This window comes from Manihot esculenta, chromosome 3 (genome assembly GCF_001659605.2).
Source record: "Manihot esculenta cultivar AM560-2 chromosome 3, M.esculenta_v8, whole genome shotgun sequence".
In the NCBI taxonomy this organism is placed as follows: Eukaryota; Viridiplantae; Streptophyta; class Magnoliopsida; order Malpighiales; family Euphorbiaceae; genus Manihot; species Manihot esculenta.
In genome coordinates this window covers 12682631-12706869 of record NC_035163.2, presented here as the reverse complement: position 1 = coordinate 12706869, position 24239 = coordinate 12682631, and the positions used below count along the sequence as shown (strand labels likewise).

The window sequence follows — 24239 nt, the reverse complement described above, 5'->3', positions numbered from 1 at the left end:
ATTTTAAAAAGTTCATTAGTTAGTCTATCTGTTAAATATGGTAAATAAATTTAAAATATCTATAATATGGATGAATTAATTAGTAAATTTTTTAAAAAATTGATAATTAATTAATAAATTTTTAAAATTATAAAAATTAAATAATAAAATATTTAATGACTAAAATTAATGAAAGAATTAATTAGGAGATTTTTTAAAACGTTACAAATATTTTAATATATTTTTTAAAATAAAAAAATCTATTGATTAGTGAGAATAAATTTTAATTTTTTTAAATGTTTTATATTATTAAGTTGTTAAACTCAAAATTAATAAAAAAAAAAAAAAGATTGAAGTCTTATTAAAATTTAGTTTTAGCATGCTGATAAAAATGTCAAATAGTATGAAATTTCATAGTTTTAAGATTTCATTTAGAATAAATTGTGTAAGAAAAGAGATAACAGTTAAATGAATTCACACAATTACAATTATTTTTACATGATTTTTATTTTTTAAAAAAATGAATATTTTTAAAAGTAAAAAGAAATTAATTATTTTTTACTTATCATGTTTTAAACGAGAAAATCGATAAAAATAATTGGAAAAATTGATATGAAAGAAAATCTTATACTTTTTTAGTTTCCAAATAAGGAAATAAAAATTAAAGCGTTGATAATTAACAAAGTTAAAGAACTAAAACCGTCAATTTTGGGATTAGAAGTAGCAAATAAGTTTAGGATTCATCATAAAAAATGAGTTATTTTAAATTTAAATAATTGCAAATTTTATTTTTGAGAAAAAAATTAAAATAAATTTTATAAAATTAAATATAAATTTATTTCTAAAATGAATACTTTTAAGTTAAAAGTAATTAAATTTTCTCAATTTAAATATGAAAATAAAAAAAAAATTATTAATTAAACGATAGGTTTAGTTTTAAGCAGGATTAGAGGTTATTAATGCATCCTAATTCTCTTTCACATCAGTGTCTCAAAGCTAGATATTTAAAGCCAACGATCATAGTTTTGCATGGAGGATTATTCTGCAAGGTGTAATTCTGTTAAGGCAAGGTTGATGGTCGCGGTAGGTAACAAACGAAATATCAATGTGTGGCAATGATCCTTGGTCAGAGGATGATGAAATTTTTTTGCTGAATCATTGCTACTTCTAGGAATCGGGGATTGGATGGTGGCTAGTTTAATGAATGAAGATGTTAAGTCTTGGGAGTTGAATTTGTTGAATGGAGTAGGCAATTAATGGTATTCGTGGTGTTGGTATTTTTTCAAAAACGTGTATATATTCTTAAAAGAAAAAAAAAAAACTTTGATGCATATTTATTTGCATCAAATCGACCTATATTGATATAAAAAATTATATATACTCTTATTAATTTTGAAGATAAATTTGTTATCAATATATCATACGGTCAATCTGTTGATCGTAATTAGATATTATTATTCGTGTATTTTAAGTATTTAAATATTATTTTATAAAGTCAGTTATTTATTTTCAGTGTTAATTTAATTGAATCTCGAGTAAAGATAAATTTCATGAAACTATATTACTGTGCAAAAGTAATTATAATATGATTATAATTGTGAGATTTCTATTGTATTTAAATAATGTTTTCAAATATTTCTGATCGATATTCTTATTATGATTGGACCATGATTAGAGGTGTTGATACTAGTACAAGCAACTGATTTTGTAGATTGATATATGTGAGATATCTAGAACTAATATGTAGGTGCTTATTTTATAAATAAATGTACTAAATTGGCCTGCTTGAGAAATTCATATGGAAAATAATAATTGTGTAAGTAATCTTTTAACTTGAAATTAATAAATAATATTATATAGTGACTTTTATATTTTGATTCATCTTGCATGTTGCTTAGTTCATGAGTAACAAACGATGATGAATTGAATATATTAAGAACTGTATGAAGATATTTATGTAATTGAATAGAATGATTTTATATCATGTGAGAAACAATTCATCTAATCTAAAATTGTTTTAACTAGATGGCAAGGTCTAAATATTACATTAAAGTTGATCTTCTGATTGATTTCGAGGAAAGGAAATAGCCAAACTCCTAGCCAATTTTCATACAAAGGGGAGTATTTAGATATCATTTTGCCACAACTTTGAGGTTTATGCCGAGAAGAATTCAATTTTTTAAAGTTTGAGCCTAAGTATAAGGACAGGGATGTAAATAAATAGGGTATCTATGAAAATCACCTATTTAAATCCAATCTCGATTAACATTGTCAAAATCTAAACTCGTTTCAAATCCAATTGTTATCCGAATAATTTTTCAACTTGTATAATTGAGCTTTTTATCAATTCATGTATCATAAAAAAAAATAATTATTAAATCACGTAAAATCAAAAATATTTTCAAATTCTGTGTGTCAAAGGGACGTGTTCGCCAGTCATACTGCCGAACACATTTTTTCGACACCCATGGTGTCGAACTACATGCATGCAAAAAATTTAAATTTTTATATTTAAAAAAAAATAAATTTTATTAACTTTTTAATTATATTTATCTTAAAAAATTACATTTTATTAATTATTAAAAAATATTAAAAAAATATAACATAAAATAAAATTAATACTAATCAATTTAATTATTATTATTATTATATAAAATATAAAATAAATAATAATTTTAAAATAATTAAAAAAATTAAGACGGATGATAATTTTTAAGAATTTAAATTTTTATATTTTTTAAAAAAAATAAATTTTATTAACTTTTTAATTATATTTATTTTAATAAAATGTATTTTATATAATAATAATTTTAAAATAATTAAAAAAAATTAAGACGGATGATAATTTTTAAGAATTTAAATTTTTATATTTTTTTTAAAAAAATAAATTTTATTAACTTTTTAATTATATTTATTTTAAAAAATTACATTTTATTAATTATTAAAAATATTAAAAAAATATAACATAAAATAAAATTAATTATTATTTTTTATATTTTATTTTATTTATTAAATTTTTTAATTATATATTTTTTTATAATAATAATTAGTATTTATTTTATTTTTTATATAATAATAATAATTAAATTGATTAGTATTAAATTTATTTTATGTTATATATATTTTTTTATTTTTTTAACAATTAATAAAATGTAATTTTTTAAGATAAATATAATTAAAAAGTTAATAAAATTTAATATTTTTTTAAAAATATAAAAATTTAAATTCTTAAAAATTATCATCCTTCTTAATTTTTTTTAATTATTTTAAAATTATTATTTATTTTATTTTTTGTATTATAATAATAATTCAATTGATTAGTATTAATTTTATTTTATGTTATATTTTTTAAATATTTTTAATAATTAATAAAATGTAATTTTTTAAGATAAATATAATTAAAAAGTTAATAAAATTTAATTTTTTTTAAAATATAAAAATTTAGATTCTTAAAAATTATCATCCGTCTTAATTTTTTTTAATTATTTTAAAATTATTATTTATTTTATTTTTATATTATAATAATAATTAAATTGATTAGTATTAATTTTATTTTATGTTATATATTTTTAATATTTTTTAATAATTAATAAAATGTAATTTTTTAAGATAAATATAATTAAAAAGTTAATAAAATTTAATTTTTTTAAAAAATATTAAAATTTAAATTTTTTTGCATGCTTTTCATATGCGTGTGGACATGTTCGAGTGCCGAATATGTCCCACTTGCATGTATGAACAGGAGCGTGTTCGGCATCCAAGGTACCACATCAGTCACGGGAGCAGTTTGAACTGCTCTCGTGGCAAGGGTCGTTGTTGTTCGATACCATTGGTATCGAACAACAATGTTGCGTGGCTGTTCGACACTCATAATGTCGAACTGCTCTTTGTTCGACACCTGTTCGACACCATGGGTGTCGAATAAGTGTGTTCGGCAGTATGATTACCGAACACGTCCCTTTGACACACATAATTTGAAAATATTTTCAGATTCTACTTGGTTTGATAATTATTTTTATTATAATGCATGGATTGAAAAAAAGCTCTATAATTTAATATTTTTGAAGAGAGAGAAGAAAGAAACATGTCTGATTTTGTTCAAAATTGTAATGAATGTCTAGGAGTTGGTCTAAGACCTGTTCAAGGAGGAGTTATATAGTCCTACAACACACGTGAAGTAAGACACGTGAGAGTTGAGAAAAAATACAAAACAATCCCTATTTATTTGGACCAAAAGAACACAAACGTAAAATACAATAAAACCATCATTTAGCATGCATTCTCTACACCCCCCTGCAAGTTGGAACTGGGATAGAGACCAGGGGCAACTTGGAACACAGTTGTTGATGTTGATATGAAGACAATGGCTTAGTGAGTAGGTCTGCAAGCTAAGCATTGGTTGAGACGTGTGAGGGATAAATGAATCTGCGCTGAAGTTGTTCACGTACTATGTGACAATCGATAGCAATATGTTTCAATACGCTCATGGAAAACCGGGTTAGCAACTATGTGCAAGGCAGCCTTGTTGTCATAGTGTAAAGGGACTGGCAGCTAAATAGGTACCTGTAAGTCTTGAAAAATATAAGAAATCTACAATAATTCACAAATGGTACTAGCCATTACTCGATATTCTACTTCAGCGGAGGATTTAGACACAGTGGTGTATTTCTTGATTTTTGAAAAAACCAACAAAGAGCTAAAGAATATGCATAATTCAGTGAGAGATTTTCAAAAAAAAAGTGCAAGATGCCCAATTAGAGTCACAGCATGCTATGAGAGGCATTGTTGCAATAACAGGGAAACATAAACCTTGATGTATAATGCCTTTCAAGTATCAAAGGACATGCATAGCAGCCTCCCAAAGAGGCTTTCTAGGTTGATACATGAATTGACTCAGATGTTGAACAACGTAACTGAGGTCAAGTCTCGTTAGATTAACATAAAGTAATCTCCCAATTAAGCGTCTATAAGCATGAGGGTCAGGGAGAATATCTCCTATATCCAGAGAAAGGAGCCTTTAGGAAGGGAATGGGGCTGGATTGCGTGATTGCATACCAGCATCCTCAGAATATAGAAATAAATTTAGTTTAACTTAAAAGAGTGGCATTAGAGAACCTAACCACTTTGAGGCCAAGAAAATATTTGAGAAAACCCAAAACTTAATGGTGAACTTGGAATGCAAGGCATGTTTAACCTCAATCATAGCAGTGATGGATGTACTAGTAAGATTAATGTCATCCACATATATTAGCAATACCAGAAAGTAAGCATTAGTGCATTTAACAAAGGCAATAATTATGGGCAGATTGATTGAAACCAAGTGATTTGAGAAAGCTTGTAAATTCAGGATTCCATTGCCGAGAGGCCTATTTAAGACCACGTAAAGACCTTTTCAGGAGATACACTTGCACTGGCAAGGTCTTATTATACCTCTGTGGAGGATGCATATAAACTTCCTCTTTTAAAGTATCATGCAAGAAAGCATTGTTTATGTCAAGCTGGAACATAGGCCATTGCTTATGAGTAGCAAAGGCAATGAGAATTCTTATAGTAGCCAATTTTGTAACAGGAGAAAATCGATCTTTAAAGTCTAGACCTTCAATTTGGTTATAGCTCTTGGCCACCAATCGACCTTGAATCTATCAATTTCACCATTGGGTTTACATTTTACCTTGTATACCCATTTGCAACCTATAGCTTTCTGGCCCTTGGAAAGGGTTGTAACTGTCCATGTGTTGTTCTGTTCTAGTGCATACAACTCATGTTGCATTGCATTAATCCAATTAGTATTTTGGGATGCCTGAGTGTAAGTAGTAGGTTCTGGAATGTAGAAAATATTTAGAACATATGTTTGGTATGAAGGTGTAAGGCAGATTGAAAAAAGAGAAGGATGGACAGTAGTGGTTGCTAAAGCAACAAAGTCCTCCAGCCAAGAAGGAGGTTTAGTAACTCTAGATGACCTTCGAGGACCAGGTGGGTTAGAAAAGGATGGAGGGGGAGAAGGAGGAGAAGGTAATGGCGAGGTTGGGACATGTTCTGAATCATGTATGGGAATAGATAGCATCACAGTTGGTGCAAGTGGTGATGTTCTAAATGGAAAAATATGTTCATAGAAAATAACATCACGACTAACAAAGATAGTACTAGTAGCTAGCTCATAGAGTTTATAAGCTTTGTGATTAATGGCATAGCCAATGAAGGCTGCCTTAATGGGCTTACTACCAAATTTGTCTTTGTGAGTATTTGTTCTTATGGCAAAACAAAGGCATCCAAACTTTTTGAGATGGAAATAATCAGAGACCTTCCCATAGAGTCGTTCATAAGGGCTCTAGCACCCAGATTGAGCCATAGGAAGTTTGTTTATTAAATAGGTGGCAGTGAGGATACATTCAGACCAAAAGGTTTTAGGAACATGAGAGTGAATTTTGATGACTCTTGCCATGTCCAAAATATACCTATGCTTTCTCTCAACTACTCCATTTTATTGAGGAGTATGAAGACAAGTTCTTTGATGAATTATTCCCCTTTGACTTAATAGTTTGGAGCATTCATTACTAAGCAATTCATATCCATTATCTGTTCTTGTTGTCTTAACATAAATATTAAATTAAGTTTGCACCATACTTATAAAGGTAGATAAAATATGAACAATTTGACTCTTAAGGTGCATCAAGAAATTCCAAGTAGCCCTAGTATGGCCATCAACTATAGTTAAGAAATATTTGGCTCCTGTGATACTTTCTATGTTATAAGGTCCCCAAATGTCTATGTGTAGGAGGTCAAAGGCATACTTGGCAATAGTGTGGCTAAGGGAAAGGGCAACCTGGCCTGCTTGGCCTGAGGATAGGTTTGACACTGTAAGGGGTTACCGTCAGTGTGTTTAAGTATTTTAGTATGTTTTAGTTTGCCAAGAGATGCATAGCCTAGTTTATCATGTCAATCAATGATATTAACAATAGACATATAAGATTCAGCATTGAAAATAAGGCTTTCTTTATTAACTGAAGATGTAGAAAGCATGATATTCATAAAGGATTGTATGTCAGGCATGATATTTATAATAGCAACTAATTGTTTATCAATCTTAGCAAGCAAAAAACTCATCTGATTTAATCTGTATAAGCCTGCCTCTTCCTTACCCACATCAACCACTGTCTTATTTAAAGGGTCCTGAATAGTGCAACAAGTAGGGAGGAAGAGACAACTTAGTTTGGAATCTTTGATTGGTTTGCTAACTTAGTTTGGAATCTTTGATCAGTTTGCTAATAGAAAGGAGATTATAATTAAACTTTGGAATAAACAAAACATTTTCCAGGTGCATATATTTTTGAAAGCATGATAGAACCAGTATAATAGACTTTCACAGTATTACCATTAGGTAAGTAAACTTAAGCTTGTTTATTCAAAAACTTTAAGGATTTAAAAAGGAATTAATTTGAAGACATGTGGTCAGTGGCACCAGTGTCAAGAATCCAATTGATGTGCTTATGAAAAAAATGCACATGACATAGATTTAAAGTTAATGTTACCTGTAAAGGCAGCTAGATCTGAGTCTGAGTCATACTCATTGCTGTAATTAAGCTGTTGAAAATTTGCTGTGAGGACCGTCTTTCCTTTCATTAGTTTGCTGACCTCCTGTTGTAAGAAGCTCAGCATGGCATTGAGGTCATTTACCTGAATAGATGTGTCAGGTATGTCAAGAGGTGTATCCTTTCCATTAGGAGGACCCTCAACAGCTGCTACTACCCTTCTTTCATATCCTATATTTTTATTTGCTTTGAAGGACTAACCATTATTCTTGGTTTTAGTTTTAAACCATTCAGGGTACCCTATCAGCTTAAAACAACCATCTCTAACATGCCCATCTATATCACAATAGGAGCAATGTCCCCTTTATTTATCAAGCTTTTTTTGCCTCCCTTGATATTGTTTCTATGTCCTATTCATCAAGACTAGAGGTTCAGTGTTCTCATTCATACTTCCCAGAATATCCTTTTGAGACTCAAATTTGAATACTATGGAATAGCTTTATTTACAGAGGCAGTTAATCCATACCTAGGATCTGACCTCTTACTATCCCATAGGCATCATTTAATCCCATGAGGAATTACATGAACCTATTTCTATTAATTATCTCATCAATAGCTTTTGATGCCCCACAGATGCATGGAGGAAGGGTTTCCATCGATCCCAACTCATCCCAAAACCCTTTCAGTTTTGTGAAATAAATAGATGCAGAGGCATTGTCTTAAGACGTTAAGGAAATTTTCCTACATAGTCATTACACTCATCAAATCTTTTAGTGACTTCGAGCCAGAGATTCCTAGCTGTAGCCGTGCAAATAAAGCTATTGATTAACTCATTGGATATAGAGTTCAAAATCCAGGATGTGACCATGAAGTCACATCACTTCCATTGTTCATAGGAATCAGATTCTCTATCAGACAAAATAACAATGCTTTCTATGAATTCTAGTTTCTGTTTGGTCCTTAGGGCTATCATAATGGCTCTATACCAAGATCTAAAATTGGTTCCTATTAGTGGAGTAGATACTAAAACCATACTTAGATGGTCTGAAGATTGGAGAGTTAGAGGATCTCAAAGATTTTAAGTTCCGATCTGATCTTTGTCCTTCGCCCCTATATTTTTACCCTCTTTACTGGTATTTTCTCGTTCCACCATAATATGTAAAATTATGAAAATATCTAAAAAAATAATTAAAATATGAAATTAACCTTCTAAACGATAAAATTTTCATATCAAATTTTATAACAGGCATGCGGCTCTCGTCACATTTTTAAAAGTCGTGCGTCTCGAAATTCTCTTTCCGAAAAATTATCGTGGTTCTCCATCGAACGTAAACCGCAAAAATTATATCCGGTTCAAATCTACTGTAAAATTTAAGACTAATTGTTTCATGTCACTGTGAAATTCATTAACTTCTCCTAAGGTTGATGAAAACACTCGCAAGACTTGTTAAGATCTTGAGAGCCCACATTATTTATTTTAACTCATGTCAAAGGTGAAGCTTCATCTATATCTATCAAGAGGAACATGTGGCACACTCGATCACTTCTTTGGATACATTATTGACACACTTGCAATGCGCATAACCAAGGTCCTTATAATAAAAAAATGTAAATATATTATTTGCCATGTCCAGGAGAACTCGTTAAATAATATAAACAAGGCAACGGCTTAAGGTGCAAGTTAGCTAGTTGGAGACACTTATCTAACAACCTAGCTAATATTGTCAAGCACTTATTATTTGGTTGAGGTTTAAAATTTTAATGTAATAAACAAAATCTACCATTATACATAAGAAATAAAAGTAAAAAAAAAGATATAATATATTATTATTTTTCATTCGATAAGATAAAGTCGCCATAAAAAGAAAAATAATAATTTAAAATGCCACATTAAGAATGGTGATAAATTATGAATTCGTATTTTTTAATAAAAGTAAGAAGAAATAAACATAAAATACTTTGAATATTAATTAACTGAAAATTACATATTATAAATCCCTATTTATATCATGACTCAATCTCATACGATCAGACCGATATTAGAATTTAGACTAATATAAAATCTTGAAAACTTCACTGTATATTAAATTCAAATCAAATTTAACTCAAATATTAAGATATATTTTTTAATAAAATAATTTAATTATATTTAACTAAACCCATTTTAAAATAAACATACAAGAAAAATCAATAATCATCCTTTTAAATTTTGTCATTTACAACATCAATTAATACAAATAACACAAATAATCAGATTCACAGGTGAGTTCTAAGTATAAATTAAATAAATGATTTAAAAAACGTAATACCCTATAAAAATAATGCAGGTTAAAATTATATATAAAAAAATTCTCCTTCCATAATTTGTAAAAAAAATATATTTGAACAGAAATAAGCGTTTTTATTTAACAATCACTATAATTTCAAAATATAATTATTCAGTTCCAATAATGTTACAATTATAATTATTTAATCGTGCAAGTCACAAAAAAGACTAGATAAAGTGATTGTTTGAAAAAGACAAACTAATCAATGTATCTTTGTAAATTGAGAGGTAGAATGGTTACTTCAATAATTTAGAAACTAAATAGTAATTCAATAAATTATAATTTAGTCCCTATAATTTAGTAAAATCTATAAATTAATTTTTATAATTTTAAAAAACTAATAAATTAATCCCCACCATGAAAATACAATTAAATCACCATTGTTTATTATTTTTTAGGACGAATTTGCTTTATTCATTCAAACAATAAAGACTAAATTATTAAATTACGTAAAATTATAAAAATTAAATTATAAATTAAACTAATTTTTTAAAATTATAAGAACTAAATACCCGGCTTCTAGAAAATACAGAAAGTAATGCATGTTTTTATAAATTATAGGAACACCCATAATAATTTTCTCGTTAGAGAATCACAAATGATAAACAAACTCGAGGGTACGAGGAAGCACGGTGAAGGAATTTCATTGGAGGAGAAACAACGGAGCACGTAAGGGTTACCTCAGCCGGAGTTTTTATTCTTCTCCTATTCGTATCTGGCGAGGGGAAGGGGTATTGAATCAAACACTATTTCCCCAATACACCTTGTCAACCAACCTATTTAAGAGGTGGTACGCTACTTCAGCCAGTTAGGTTAATTTATTTTACTAAATTAATTAAACTCTACCAAAACCAATACTTTTTAAGATGATAACTGAAACCGAACTAAAGAACTAAAAAAAATGAAACTAAACTGATTCAGCTTAGTTTTAATAGAGATTTGCTCAGCCCTAATCCTATTCTTAGAATGACATCCTGATTGGAGCTAAAGTGTACAACCTGAAAATGACTCTGAAAAGGCATGGCATTAGCAAACTAAGTACATCAACATAAGCTCTTCAAATATGGAATCACAAAAGGGCTCTTGAAAATACATGAACGGTCAGAATTACAAGGTAGATCCACGTTCTACTTCTTAGTGAAATTTACTCTCTTTTTTTTTCCCTTCTTCACCCTTTTCATTGAGATATTCTTTTCTCTAAGAACCATTCCAATAGCATACAGCATATGATGATGTAACACAAAGTAAGCTTTGCAATTAACTAACAAATTGTTTGAACAGTAAAGTAATTTCAAGGAATTTACTAATATCAATCAAAGTTTCTTCCGGATAATATCACATCATCCAATAACAGCAAGCCACTAGGAAGTAATTCCAAGCTGGTAATCAGCTATTTCCACCAAATTTCCATGAGACCAAAATATTTTAGGGAATATTTCAAGTGCCAAAATATATCATGACGCCAAGAGATAGAAACCGCATAAAAATGTGAATGTCTTAAATGTCTCAATTGCATATGCCTAGGGATATAAAGTTTCTTAAGATAGCACAAATATCCCATTACTATGTGAGGGAAATTGGTAACTGCTAACTTAAGATCCACATCAAACAAAAAACAATGTCTGATACCATTTCTTGCAGAGTTTTAGTTGCCAAATCAATCAAGTAAAACCCCCAAAAACAATGCAATATGCAATATTCCATTCATCTAGACACCTAAAAGAAAAAACAGTAAGCAACTATTTTGTAGAGAAAGAAATAGTTCAAATGTCACCATCAGATCAACTTAACTCTTAGGAGGAAAAGCTTTAACATGACATCTACAGGAACTCCTACATTCTGATTCTAGTATTGTGCATTTACTTTAAGATTTGGGATTTGATTCAACCAAGTAGCTCAATACCACCTTAACCATCTCCTACTCATTTTCCCCATCAGTATAATCTGAACCTTGTGTTGAAATGACCAGTCACGCATATTTTTCATATATGTTATCAAGCTTTAAAATGGAAACTACCTAAAGTTCAATTTCCCTTGCTCAAGTATCCACTGTCACCAAGATTAACTGTGCCTAAACCTTATAATGAAAGAGTTCAATATACTTCAAGAAAAATGAAAAATTGAAAAGAAAAAAAAAAGTTATCAGCAGAAAAGATTATAAGGGCTGTACCCAGGCATATATGATTAAAGAGAAAACATAGTAAGAAATTATTCCATTTTATTAGATAAATCTCAATGCCTTAGGTTTCTAGCATAAATGCATAGCAAGAAAATATGCAACATTCTGACCTAATTTAGATGTCCTCCATGGAATCATGTAAACCAAAAGGAAGATAACGAAATGAAAGAACCACAGATACCATACATTCAGAATATATTTTCCCTATAGTAACTGAGGAAAATGTCTGTCAGGCTTTTTCTTTCTTTTTAAGGATTGCAACTTCATAGGCCTAGAGAAAAAGAAGGGGACGGAGTACTGAACAACAAATCCACTCGTACTCCTATTTTTGAACTGAAACTTGATAAGTATTTGAGAAGTTGAAGTGCCCAAAGTTAAAAAAAAATAACAGAATTTATAACATTCCCAGAAGTTACCAAGTATTGGTCAAAATGGCTTTGTGTCATTCCATCACAACTTTGGCCCCAAGAGCTTTCATCTTCTCAATTATTTTCTCACCTTCTTCCTTTGATACTCCTGCTTTCAGTATTGATGGTGTCTTCTCTACCAAATCCTTGGCTTCCTTCAGACCCAAATCAGTAAAACTCCTAACCTCCTTGATTATCTTAATCTTTGAAGCTGCCTCATATGACTCCAACTTCAATTCAAAAACAGTCTTCTCTGGCTTCTTCTCTTCCTTGGCTGCTGCAGTTGGAGCCTTCATTGTCATTCCAGCCAATCCAGCTGCACCAGCCTTCATAACCCCCACAACCGGCAACTCTGTCATTCCCTTCTTTCTCAATATAATGGAACTTAGCTCAGCAACTTCCACCAGAGTGAGACCCGCAATTTCATCAACAAGCTTAAAAACACGCTCAGTTGGAGGACTGCGATGCTCTGTGGGGTCAAAAGTCGCCGGATCATAATCAGCTGGAAGCCTCCTCTGATCAATTTCTACTTCTTCCTCTTCCCCATCTACCCTTGCAGGTTGGGCAAATCCACGAGACAAAGCCCCATTCAGTTTCATGAAGTTCAATGGAACCAGTGGGCGAAATGAGGGTTTTGCAGAAAACCCATTTGGTATATTATGCCTTAATCTAAAAATCAAGTTCATTTGTAAAATTTACTGCCGCAGCCTATTTCCCTTTAATCGAAAGCCCAATCTATAAGGAATGCATTCTCGAAGCTATCACTTGAGCAAAGTAATTACCTGAAGTCCCCCTAAAAATTTATTAAAAATAAATACATAAATGAAAAAGAAACAGTAAATGGACGATCAAAAGCAAAAGATTTGATGTTATATAAGAATCATAATTTACAGATTCAAAACTTGCTCCGCTTCATTTGCTTATAAATGCATGATCAGAGAGTTCAGGAAAATCAACGAATTAGAAGTTAAGCAGTAGAAGCGAGAGACAATGCGCTTGTATGATAATGATATTATACACTACAACGGAGAAGAGAAACAAAGAGAGGATCTCCCAGTAAAAACAAAGAAAAAAGAAACAGAGAGAGGATGAGGAAACCTTTATAACAAAACTTTGTGGGGGCGGTGGAGACTGGAATGTGTTGAGGAAGGTTGAAGTAGGTTTCTATAGTGGTTCAGTCGCCAGCAAGAGGTAAGAGGAGCACAACGGCAGGAGTCGAGAAAATAGCGAGAAGGGAAAACAAAAATGAGGGCCGGAGGGTTGGAAAGCAAGAAAACGGCGACGTTTGTAAAATAACAATAATAACTAAATTACATTTTCGTCTTGAATCATGTAAACCTCCAATTTTTAAAAATAACTCATTTTAATTGACGTTGCATATTTAATACTTATTATAATATAAATAAATTATATTTATAAATATATATTTATTATATATGTAATCAATATTATCTAAAAAATTATAATATTAATGAATTATATTTATAAATATATATTTCTATAATTATTGTTATCTAAAAATTTTATATATTATTTTTATTTTTTTAATATTATTTAATATTTAAATATATTATTTTAATAATTTTATGCCATAAATTTAATTTTTTTTTAAAATATATATTTAAATTTTTAGTCTTTATATGTAACTCAAAATTTAAACTTTTTATTAATGTTAAATTAATTCAAATAATGAAATAAGTATTTGCTTAATTTATCATTCACTATAAATTTAAATTCAATTATAAATTTTTTTTTTTTTGAAATGGAATTCAATTTTATAAAATTATCATCCGCTTATAAATTTAAATATATAAAAATTTTAAATTTTATTAACTTTAAATTAATTTAAATAATAAAATTATTATTTATTTAAATTTTAATTATATACTTAGATAAATGTAGATTTTATATATTATATATTTATAATTAAATTTTTTATGTTAATTATTATAATTAAATATTTATGTTAAAATATTATATAAAATATTTTAATATTTAGTTTTTATTATAATATATATATATATATATATATATATATATATATATATATATATATTAAAGTATTAAAACTATAATATTATAATATTATAAATGAAAAAAAATTAAATATAAAGTTTGATAAACATATTAGTTGTGGAAGGAATGACAAATAAAAGAATAAGGGTGAAAAAGATATTTGGGATGATAAAGGGATAACGGCTCACAAATTATAGGTATTTTATATACGGATAATAATAAAATTAATTTGAATAAAATAGAGAAAAATTAAAAAAATATATTTTTCATGCATTTTAAGGAAAAATAATTTTTGAATATTTTTATGAAACTTTTTTATTTGAAAATTTTTGAATTACAATAAAAGAAAAAAAAGAATTTAAAGAGAAAAATATCAAAAATTTTCTTTTATAGATTTCAATATTCAATTTCTTAATATTATCTCAATATTGGATTGTTTTTAAAGCCTTTTATTTCACTAATTACTAAAAACATATTATTTTTAATTTGTGATTTTTTTATTAATTTATAAAATATATTGAATTGTTTTTTTTAATATAATTATTTAGTTCATTATATTTCAAAAGTTTTATTTTAAAAATTTTGAAATGTATATTGTAATTTATCGATCGTTGATTTTTCAGTATTATAGACTCTGATGATTTATATTTTTCAATATTATTTTAAAATATTTTTCATTTTAAATATTATTTTATCAAAATATTAATGAAGTGTTATGAAAGATATATTTATTTATTTTTATTGTATTGTGTTTAAATGAATCAAATTTAGTAATTTAAATTTTTAAAAATTACATAAAATTATTAAAGTTAAAAGAATATCAGTTTTTTAATTTTATGTTATTTAAAGTAGCGTAATAAGATAAATGGTGAAAAAATATATTTTTTTAATTTTTAAAATAAAAATAAATTTCTTATTAGATATTGAGTTTAATTTATATAAAAGTTTTTTTTAATAATAAAGTTATGTATTTTATTTGATAACATTATTTTTTATAAAATAGACTTTATATTGAAATATGAAACAATTCTATCCTATTAAATTTAATATTTTTAAATAAAAATATTTTTTTCAACTTTTTCGGCTGGCAAGAATATTAAATACTATTTTTATTATTTTTTCATATAATATATGGTTAGTCACATGAGAGTTTGTATGAACATTATTGTATTGTTAAAAGATTAATGAAATAAACGACATAAACTGATATTCTATAAAAAATTTATATAATGCAATCATATATCATTTATATATATATATATATATATATATATATATATATATATATTAGTGTTTGGATTGCCCCGGTCATTCTTGAGGTATTAAGGGAGGCTTCCTCCCTTCTCTTGAGAGCTATGAGTGAAGCCTCCTTCCTGAACTTTACTTTGCTCGAAAGTAATCTGCAACCTTCTGACGTACTATAGCGTTTGCTCAATATTCAGATTGTTAAGATCTGCTTCATTGACCATACAGTGTGTGTTTTATCCACTACCAGGAGTGGAAGAACTGATGGTGTCTTTATTGGTAGCAATCTTAGCAGCAGCTCGTAAATTGCCGGCCATTTCAAGAGATAAAAGAGAGATTTTTTTTTTTTAAGAGAGAAGGGATAAGAGACTGATTTTAATCCAGATGAACAAAGAGAATTCAATGGATTTCTTCAGCAACGGAACCAAATGATACGACCAAAAAATAAAATTATACTATGATTGGCTAAACCTACAAGAAAGAGAATGTGAGGTAGTGAGTGCTCACGACAGTCATTCCGACGATCAAATTAGTAAGCTTGAAGAGAAGGGCAAGAGAATATAATTGCTTAGAACTCAAGAGTAATTATGAAAAAAAATTATATACCTATGTCTCTGTGATCATTAGTTTTTATACTGTAAGAAGGTAGAGTTAATATAGTATGTCCTGAGAATCCAGCAATGATATGAGCGGCTTGTTAGTAAGAGATCTTCCTCGACTAATTGGTAGGGAATCCCGTGATCGCAAGCGTAAAGGGGATTTGTTGGATTGTACCTGTTAACGGTAACTTTCTTATGGAGTATTGCCCTGAAGTTAAGAGGGTGAGTCCATCCGACCTGAAGCGCTCGGGTCTTCTTTTCTCTCGGTTTCGTGCGCCATAGTTGTCTAAATCTTCCTTTCTACAAGTGAGACCGCATATCGATTTATCAAATTCTTGTCACATAGTCATGTTTTATGATGACGACTCACTGTTTATTTTGAACGATTGTTGTGTAACATCAAACTCCAAAACTATGGAGGAGCCTTTTCAAAACTGTTTTCATAAAGAACATGCAAAAAATTTAAAAATCAAACAAAATCAACAAGAAGACTTCAGGATAAGAAAAAGCATAATAAGATGCAGAGCTCGGGATCTCGATCTCTTATAATCGGAAGAGATGACAGTTAAGGAAAATCTTAGCAAACACTTTAAACCTCAAGGATGATATCTTATCCACTAGAATCTAATATTAAAGCACATTCCTTAAAAGCCAACAAAACAAACAACTAAACCAAGAGTTCATGAAAGCATGCAAATTTATAAGTAGACCTTCATCATAACCCCATTATAAGAAGGGAAATTAGCCCGTGAGGGGAAATTAGCCCTGGGTGGAGGAGGAAGCTCCTGTGCCCGTGAGGGGCAAAAGGAGTCGCGATGTTGATAAAGAAGGGAAATTAATCCTAAGAGCCTTGAGAAGCCTCGAGAGAAAAAAAAAAAAAAAAAAAAGACGTTGAATGTACCACTATTATTATTTAAAAATTGATTAGTTGAGTTCTTATATTTTTACTTTAAAATATTTTATATTTTTAAATATAAATTATTTTTATTTTTAAATTATAATGATATAAATATTCACTAATTTTTAGAAATCACTTGTTTTTTTATTTTATTATATTTTTTAAAAAAATAATATTTTTAAGTATGCACTAAGAAAATTTTAATTTAATAGTATAACAAATGGATCAAAATTATTGAATTTTAAAAAGTGAAATATATATCTATTAATTTTGATAATTCTTAAATAAAAAATTAAAAATAAGAGAAAAAGCAAACTCCAAATATATATACATATATATGTACACATGCATATATATACATATACGGAGAAAATATTAAAAATTACCATGTAATTTTATCAATTTTTCATTTTAGTGTTTATGGTTCAATTATTAAAAAGTACCATGTAATTTTATCAGTTTTTTACTTTAGCATTTATGGTTCAATTTATGTTAAATAATATTTCGTGAAATTATACCATTAGAAAATAATGATAATTTCTGGATACCGTAAGAAATGCTGACGTGGAAATCATATTACAAAGTACTAACACAAAATGAACCATAAATCCTGAAGTGAAAATAAGTGAAACACATGATTTTTTTTTTTTGTAGTTTCATCTTTTAAGTAATAATTATATTTTACTTGCTATGTCAGTTGATAATCCAAGATCCAGAAAATAGGATTTTACAGAGGTTCTGTAAGTAATAAAAAAAAAAACTTAGAGGTTTTAGGGAGGGGTCTCCCCTTTTATTCTTTTCCTTTCGTTTGCTAGTGACGTATAACGGAATCACCGCCATTGGGCCACGAGTTTCTGCTATACAGATATGGACGTACGAGGATATCAGGCACCTGTCTCATGAGTAACGGCTTCTGATTCTCCCTGTGCGCATGCGTGAGTGGGTTCGCAAGGCAGGCAGATAGGTCTCGCTCTTGGTTCCGGGCTGGGCCGTGAGATGAGAACTGAGCCCAAAAGGGGATCTATATGAGAGGTTGGGCAGGCCGGGCCGACCTGGATGAGAAATCCAAGTGGAGTCCGGCCTTAAGGTTTGGACGAACCGGGCCTGTTTTGTGCAGATGGTGTGTGGGCCTCTGGATGATAGGCTATTGCCGTGGTCCTGGCCCTTGACCGGGGTGGAGAAATCCAGCGGTCATCATCAGTATTTCTTAACAGCGTCTAAAAATTGTTGTTGTTTGCTAACAGTACGATATCATTTAGTACTATTTTGATATAAATTAAACTATAGATCTTAAAGTGAAAATGAGTGAAACTACATGATACATTTTTACACCTTTCCCTATATATATATATATATATTTCCTTCTAGGGTTCTTTTCGTTCTTCTACCAGTATCCTCACAACTCTCTCAGCCCCATTAGGTAAGGGGAGCTCCCCTTTCTTCCTGTCCGGCTATGGTTTCATTCCCCTTCTCAAGTGAGTTGTAATTTTTTTTTTAAGTTTTTGTTGAATTTGTGAACAAATACGTGTTGGGATTATGAGAGCTATCTTTAACATAAATTATTTTCTTTCTTCCTTTTCTATATTATAATTGGTCTTTTAGGTTGTTGAGGTATGTATCTCGCTCTCCAGTTGTTATCAAGACTCAACAATAGAGTATAGTCTCTCATGGAGTACTCATGAGAACCAAAGGTTCTAGAAGAAGCAAATGGATCATCAAAGTTAATCCCCATCTCAGTCTTATTAATGTTGTTCGATTTGCTACCTCTCTCATAGTCAATGTTGTTATCTGGTATGTAGGAATCTTATTTATCTCGAGGCTCTGCATGCAAAACTTTCTCTCCTCACTAAAAAGGAGAGAGGTCTCTCTGATATGTTGGACATAGTTTGAAATGGAAAACCTTTCTTTTTGTTGGTCCTCTAGTTCTCATGGCCATGCACTAATGCTGTCTATGCAGGTTATGACTCAAATCTTGGTGGATTAAAGGTTTGATCAACTAAGCTTTTAGAATCTCTTTGAAGCTTTAGTATGAGTGTTAATCTATAGCTAAAGTTATTTCCATGCCTTTGGCTCTGGAAGAACACTGAATTCTCCTACTGTAGTTGAGAGCTTAATTCCAACGACAATGCTCGAGTGCTTTCCTCTCTTATTGGTGTATCATTCGAGTTAGGTTTTGGGCTCTAGGGTTTACTTTCTCTAGGCTTATTGGTGGGCTTTTTTATAGTGTTTTTTAATTGGGGTGATCAGTATTTAATTTAAACTGAAAAAATTGGCTGAATTAAATTAATTTAAAAATTCGGTTTAATTTTTTATTTATTTCAGTTCGATTCAGTTTTTTATTTTAAAAATTTAGTTATTTCAGTTCGGTTCGATTTTGAATTAAAAAATCAAACCGAATTGATTAATGATAATAATTTATTATTTTTAATAATACAAAGAGATTATCTCATAATTAAGGTTAAAATATTTCAATTAAATTTTAAAATATTAAAAATAAGGTTAAAAATAAAAAATTTATTAAAAATTCAAATCGAATTGAATCGCATCGCATCGAATTAGACTAGTTTGATTCAGTTTTGGTTTCTAACTAAAATTGATTCGGTTTGATTTTTAAAAATATCAAAATTTTAATTTTTAATTTATTTGGTTTGATTTTAAATCGAACCGACTGGCTGCACCTCTACTTTTTATGTTAATGTTGCAGAAACGACTATTTTCTTAATCAACAATGATGTATAACTTTAAAAGAAAAACATAAAATTACAAGAGATTAGTATAAAAATACTAAATCCTATGATTTACACATTAGATGCATATACTTTGAGACCATATGAATTTAATTCAGTTACAATCAATTTTTTTATTTATTTTATTAATATGATTAAAAAAATAAAAATATTTATGTTGAAAGTATATCTAAATTTATCCTATGATAATATAGTGTATAAATAAAATTATTATATATCTAAAATTATTTATTCAATTCAAATTAAAATAAAATGGCTAGTACTCCACTATATTACATATTAATAATGAATATATAGTTTAATTTTGTAAAAAAAAAAAAAGCTCAGGAACAACTTCTACTAACATTTCATTTACTCTTCCATGAAAGCGTACAAATCCTAACTTTCTCTTCATCCTCACTCGATTTCATACTTCTAAATTTTAAAAGGCTCAACTAATCAGGCAGATGCCCAGTCGACCATTACTATCTCAACTGTGAAGGTTGGTCCCAAGCACCACTGATCACCATGAAACTCTTAGCTTGGAACTATGTAGTTCTGGGGACCTACAAACTATTCAATTCCTTAAAAAATACAAGCATAATTTATATTATAAAAACTCATTTGAAGCTGTGTGAACTTAATCATGGCTTAAATGGCAAATTAGTTTTTGTCATGGTTTGGGTGTGGATAATTTGGGTACTAATAATCAACACAATGGTGGTTTGATGTTATTATAGGACTCCTTAATGGATTTTTCTTTGAATCATTTTTCCCATTATCATATTTAGATTGTAATCCCTTGTTATTTTCTTTTTTCTACATGGTTCTTTACATGAACCTATGGTTGGCCAGAGGACAGTAATAAGCATTGTACTTTTCAATTGTTGTGTCAAGTTCATTCTCATGCCTTTACCCCATGGCCATGTATGAGTGATTATAATGAAATTTTGTTTCAATATGAAAATTTAGGTAGTATTTTGTGTCCACTTCATGCCATGCAATTATTTTATGATGCGTTTGCTAATTGTAATCTGAATGACAATGGGCTTCAAAGGTTACTAATTTATTTGAACCATGGTCAATCTAGTAACCAAAATATTCAGGAAAGGTTAGATCAAATTTCTGGTTAATAGTTCTTGCTTTAATCAATGTCTAATTACTCTTTCCATCATTTGTCTCGCCATGCCTTTGATCATGTTTCCATTCTATTGAGCTCGACTTCTAGAAATGGGTTATAATATCAAGGTTTTCAGGTTTAAGAAAATATGAATGGGTCATAATGATTCTAAACGTGCTTCTAATGATTGTTAGGTCTTAGTTTCAGATTTTTCTGATACATCCTTAAAGATTGTGGTTCTAACCTCACCCAAACAGTGAGAATAAACTAATTTAGCCATTTTAATCAAAAGGTTGAGAAGCTTCATCATCAATTAGCTATTTTGCACTCTAATCCACTAATGTCGATAGCTTTTAATAATTTTTGATTTATTGAAATTAACTGGATTATGTATTGAAGTTTAAAGAAACTATGTAGAGTAAATATCTAAATCATAGCTAAAGGATGGGGATAAGATTACCAAGTATTTCCATCAAAAGGCATCTTGTCAATGCCACAATGATAGAATTGATGGTATTAGAGACATTTGATGGGGCATGAACTACAGATCCTAAAAAATTATATTTCATTTACAGAACATATTTTTAAAATCTATTTTTAGTTTGATGGTATTTGTCACACCTCTTCTTTTTTATATCTCATAGAGCCTAAGGTTTCACCGAATATGAATTAGTAATTCTTACAGCCTTTTACTCCTCTTGAAGCATGTATTACCTTGTAATACTCCTTACTTTTTATAGAATAGCCAAATAAAAAATGTCACATACTATACTATTTGCATATACATATATAGATTTAGGTTAGCTTATATATTATCAGTTATCATTTATTTCAATTAAAAATATATCATTTTATATTATAAATTTTAAATGGAGAAACTGCAAGAGTTTTTTCTACTTTCCCAGCATTTACACCATGAAAAGCAACCATAATATTTCAATATTTAATCATTTCATATCATTTAATCCATAGTTGGATCATATTAACGATAACACAATAATACACATATTTACTATTTTCAAAACTCATTTGCAGACTCCTAGCAAACTACTTATATATAGCAAATATAAACCAATTATGTGTATGAGCCAATGGGTGTATGATAATAGTCAAATAATAAAGTTAAACATGCCAAACTTAACAATCATATATAATAAGCAAGTATATAGAATGTGTTAGATCATGCAAATGTAAGCATGTAAACACTTCCTTATTTTATAGTATTTACCCTATATGCATGAATGTATAATAAAAATAAGTCATTTAATTAAATCTTAATCCTATAAACTCTTAGTAAGATCGATTACGTAGATAAGAAAAATATGTATATGTATGGCACATAGTACCGAACTGTATGGCTTGATGGCCGAAAACTGTAATGATATAATTCAAAAACTAAGAAAATGTATGACACATGATGTGTCAAAATCTACATATCATATAGCAAAAAAAAGAGTGTAATATTGTTGAACTATATATGACATGCCATATTATTATTTTATCTATGACTCCTAGGTTAAGGACATTTATGCATATGTTTAATGCATGTTTAAACCATAATGTCCATGTGCATATTTACATACTCCAACAAGTAGGCATGTGGATAAATATGATCATAAGCAAGGATATACGAAAAATTAGCTTCTTAAGCAAATATGTATACAGATATAACAGTTATGGGCTTGTAAGCTACAGAAGGTAAAAAAAATTCTTAATCACTGGTCCGGAGAAAATTTTTTTCCAAACTAAGGCAAATTTATATGCAATCAAGGGTATGGGACACTATAAGTCTTACCACATCTAAAGGTGTGCAGTTCTAGTTTCAAGACAATTCTTTATAAGAACTGGAACTAGAATTAGAACCGAACTTCGGTTCTATGATTTTTTTTTTTAGGGACTGGAACCGAAACTAAAATTTGATTTAATTCTAATATAATTCTTTATGTTTTATATTCCAATTTGGTGCTATTTTTTGTTCTTTTTTATTCTAGTTATGATTCTCAATTCTTGCAATAAATTTATTTTATTGGAATAGTTAAATATTTTCTAACATTAATATATATATAGAGAGAGTAGTAATGTTCATTACATCAAACTAATAAATCTCACATTAAAATACAAATAATACCAAACATTCATAATGTCATATAGTAAATTATATCAAACTAACAAGTCTTATATATATAAAATAATATCAAATATCCATAATATCATATAGTAGTTGCATTTAAAATATATAATAACACTAAGCAAATAAATAAAATACAAAGTTTTCACTGTTACATTCAATAAATATAGAAAATTAAAAAACTAATATTGTTCACAAGAAACTAGCTTTTGCCAAATAAGTTTCAATCCTTCCTCCAATATATGACACATTCAATTTGATACAAAAATTAAATTAGTAAATGAATATTTTTAATTAATTACAAGTGAGTATATATATATGTGTGTGTATTTTCAAGTTATGTTATAACATCTAGCAGTCCATTTTAGTTTGTGGAATGATCATATCCATATCTCTAGTGATTTCTGAAATTTAATACATAAGAAATAAATTAAACTGAAATTAAAAGTTTCACAAACATTAAATAATTAAGAGCTTATAATTTATTTAATAAAATAGTTATACCTAACTTCCAGCCTTCAAGCTCTTCAATGAATTTTTCAAGTTAGACTCGTTTAATTTGACTTCTCAACCAATCTTGACAACAAATTAGAACCTCTATAGTGGTTGGAAGCAAAGAGCCCCTAAATTGATTCAATATCCTCCCTCCAATACTGAATACAAACTCAAAAACTATACCAGAACATTAAATAGGCAAAACATCCCTAGCTACCTTAGATAGCACTTGTAACGATCCCAAAATGGACCGTCACCGGCGCTAGGATGCAGGTCGGCTTAAGGCCGCCAGAATCCGTAGCAAGCCTGCTATACTCTCTGTGTACCTATAAATCTCAAACATGATCATACATTTTCTGTGAAAAACTCTTTTCTCTGTACCAAGGCTTAACCTGTGCATGCACTGTCTCTGCACTCTGTACTCTGTACCTCTGACTAGAGCTTGCTCTAGATGGGTTAATTCATACCTGTTAAGCCTGGTTTTTCAGATACTCTGTAAAACAGCTCTATAAACAAACCATGTAAACAAAAGATTTACAACACAATAACAGCTAAGTCAAGCACAACTCTACTTTATCCACAAGGGTTACA

The 24239-nt window shown here is 29.0% G+C and overlaps 1 protein-coding gene across 4 annotated transcripts; it reads right to left on the bottom strand.

The window, feature by feature from the left end:
• Nucleotides 1-12177: 12177 nt before the first annotated feature.
• On the bottom strand, nt 12178-13684 carry LOC110610418 (50S ribosomal protein L7/L12). Of its 4 annotated transcripts, none has more exons than XM_021750332.2 (2): nt 13533-13684; nt 12178-13214 (listed from the first exon to the last, which is right to left on the bottom strand). In XM_021750332.2, the coding sequence occupies exon 2, from the start codon at nt 13105-13107 to the stop codon at nt 12457-12459; it is 651 nt and encodes a 216-aa protein (XP_021606024.1). In that variant the 5' UTR covers nt 13108-13214; nt 13533-13684; the 3' UTR covers nt 12178-12456. The 4 variants fall into 4 exon arrangements, with proteins under 4 accessions (XP_021606024.1, XP_021606023.1, XP_043810493.1 ...); XM_021750331.2 differs by having other exon boundaries at nt 13520-13678; XM_043954558.1 differs by having other exon boundaries at nt 12178-13203; nt 13533-13675.
• Between the last annotated feature and the right edge of the window lie 10555 nt (nt 13685-24239).

Bases quoted from the DNA above. Each gene is read 5' to 3' on its own strand.
- LOC110610418 (XM_021750332.2), bottom strand. From the start codon at position 13,107: ATGAACTTGATTTTTAGATTAAGGCATAATATACCAAATGGGTTTTCT.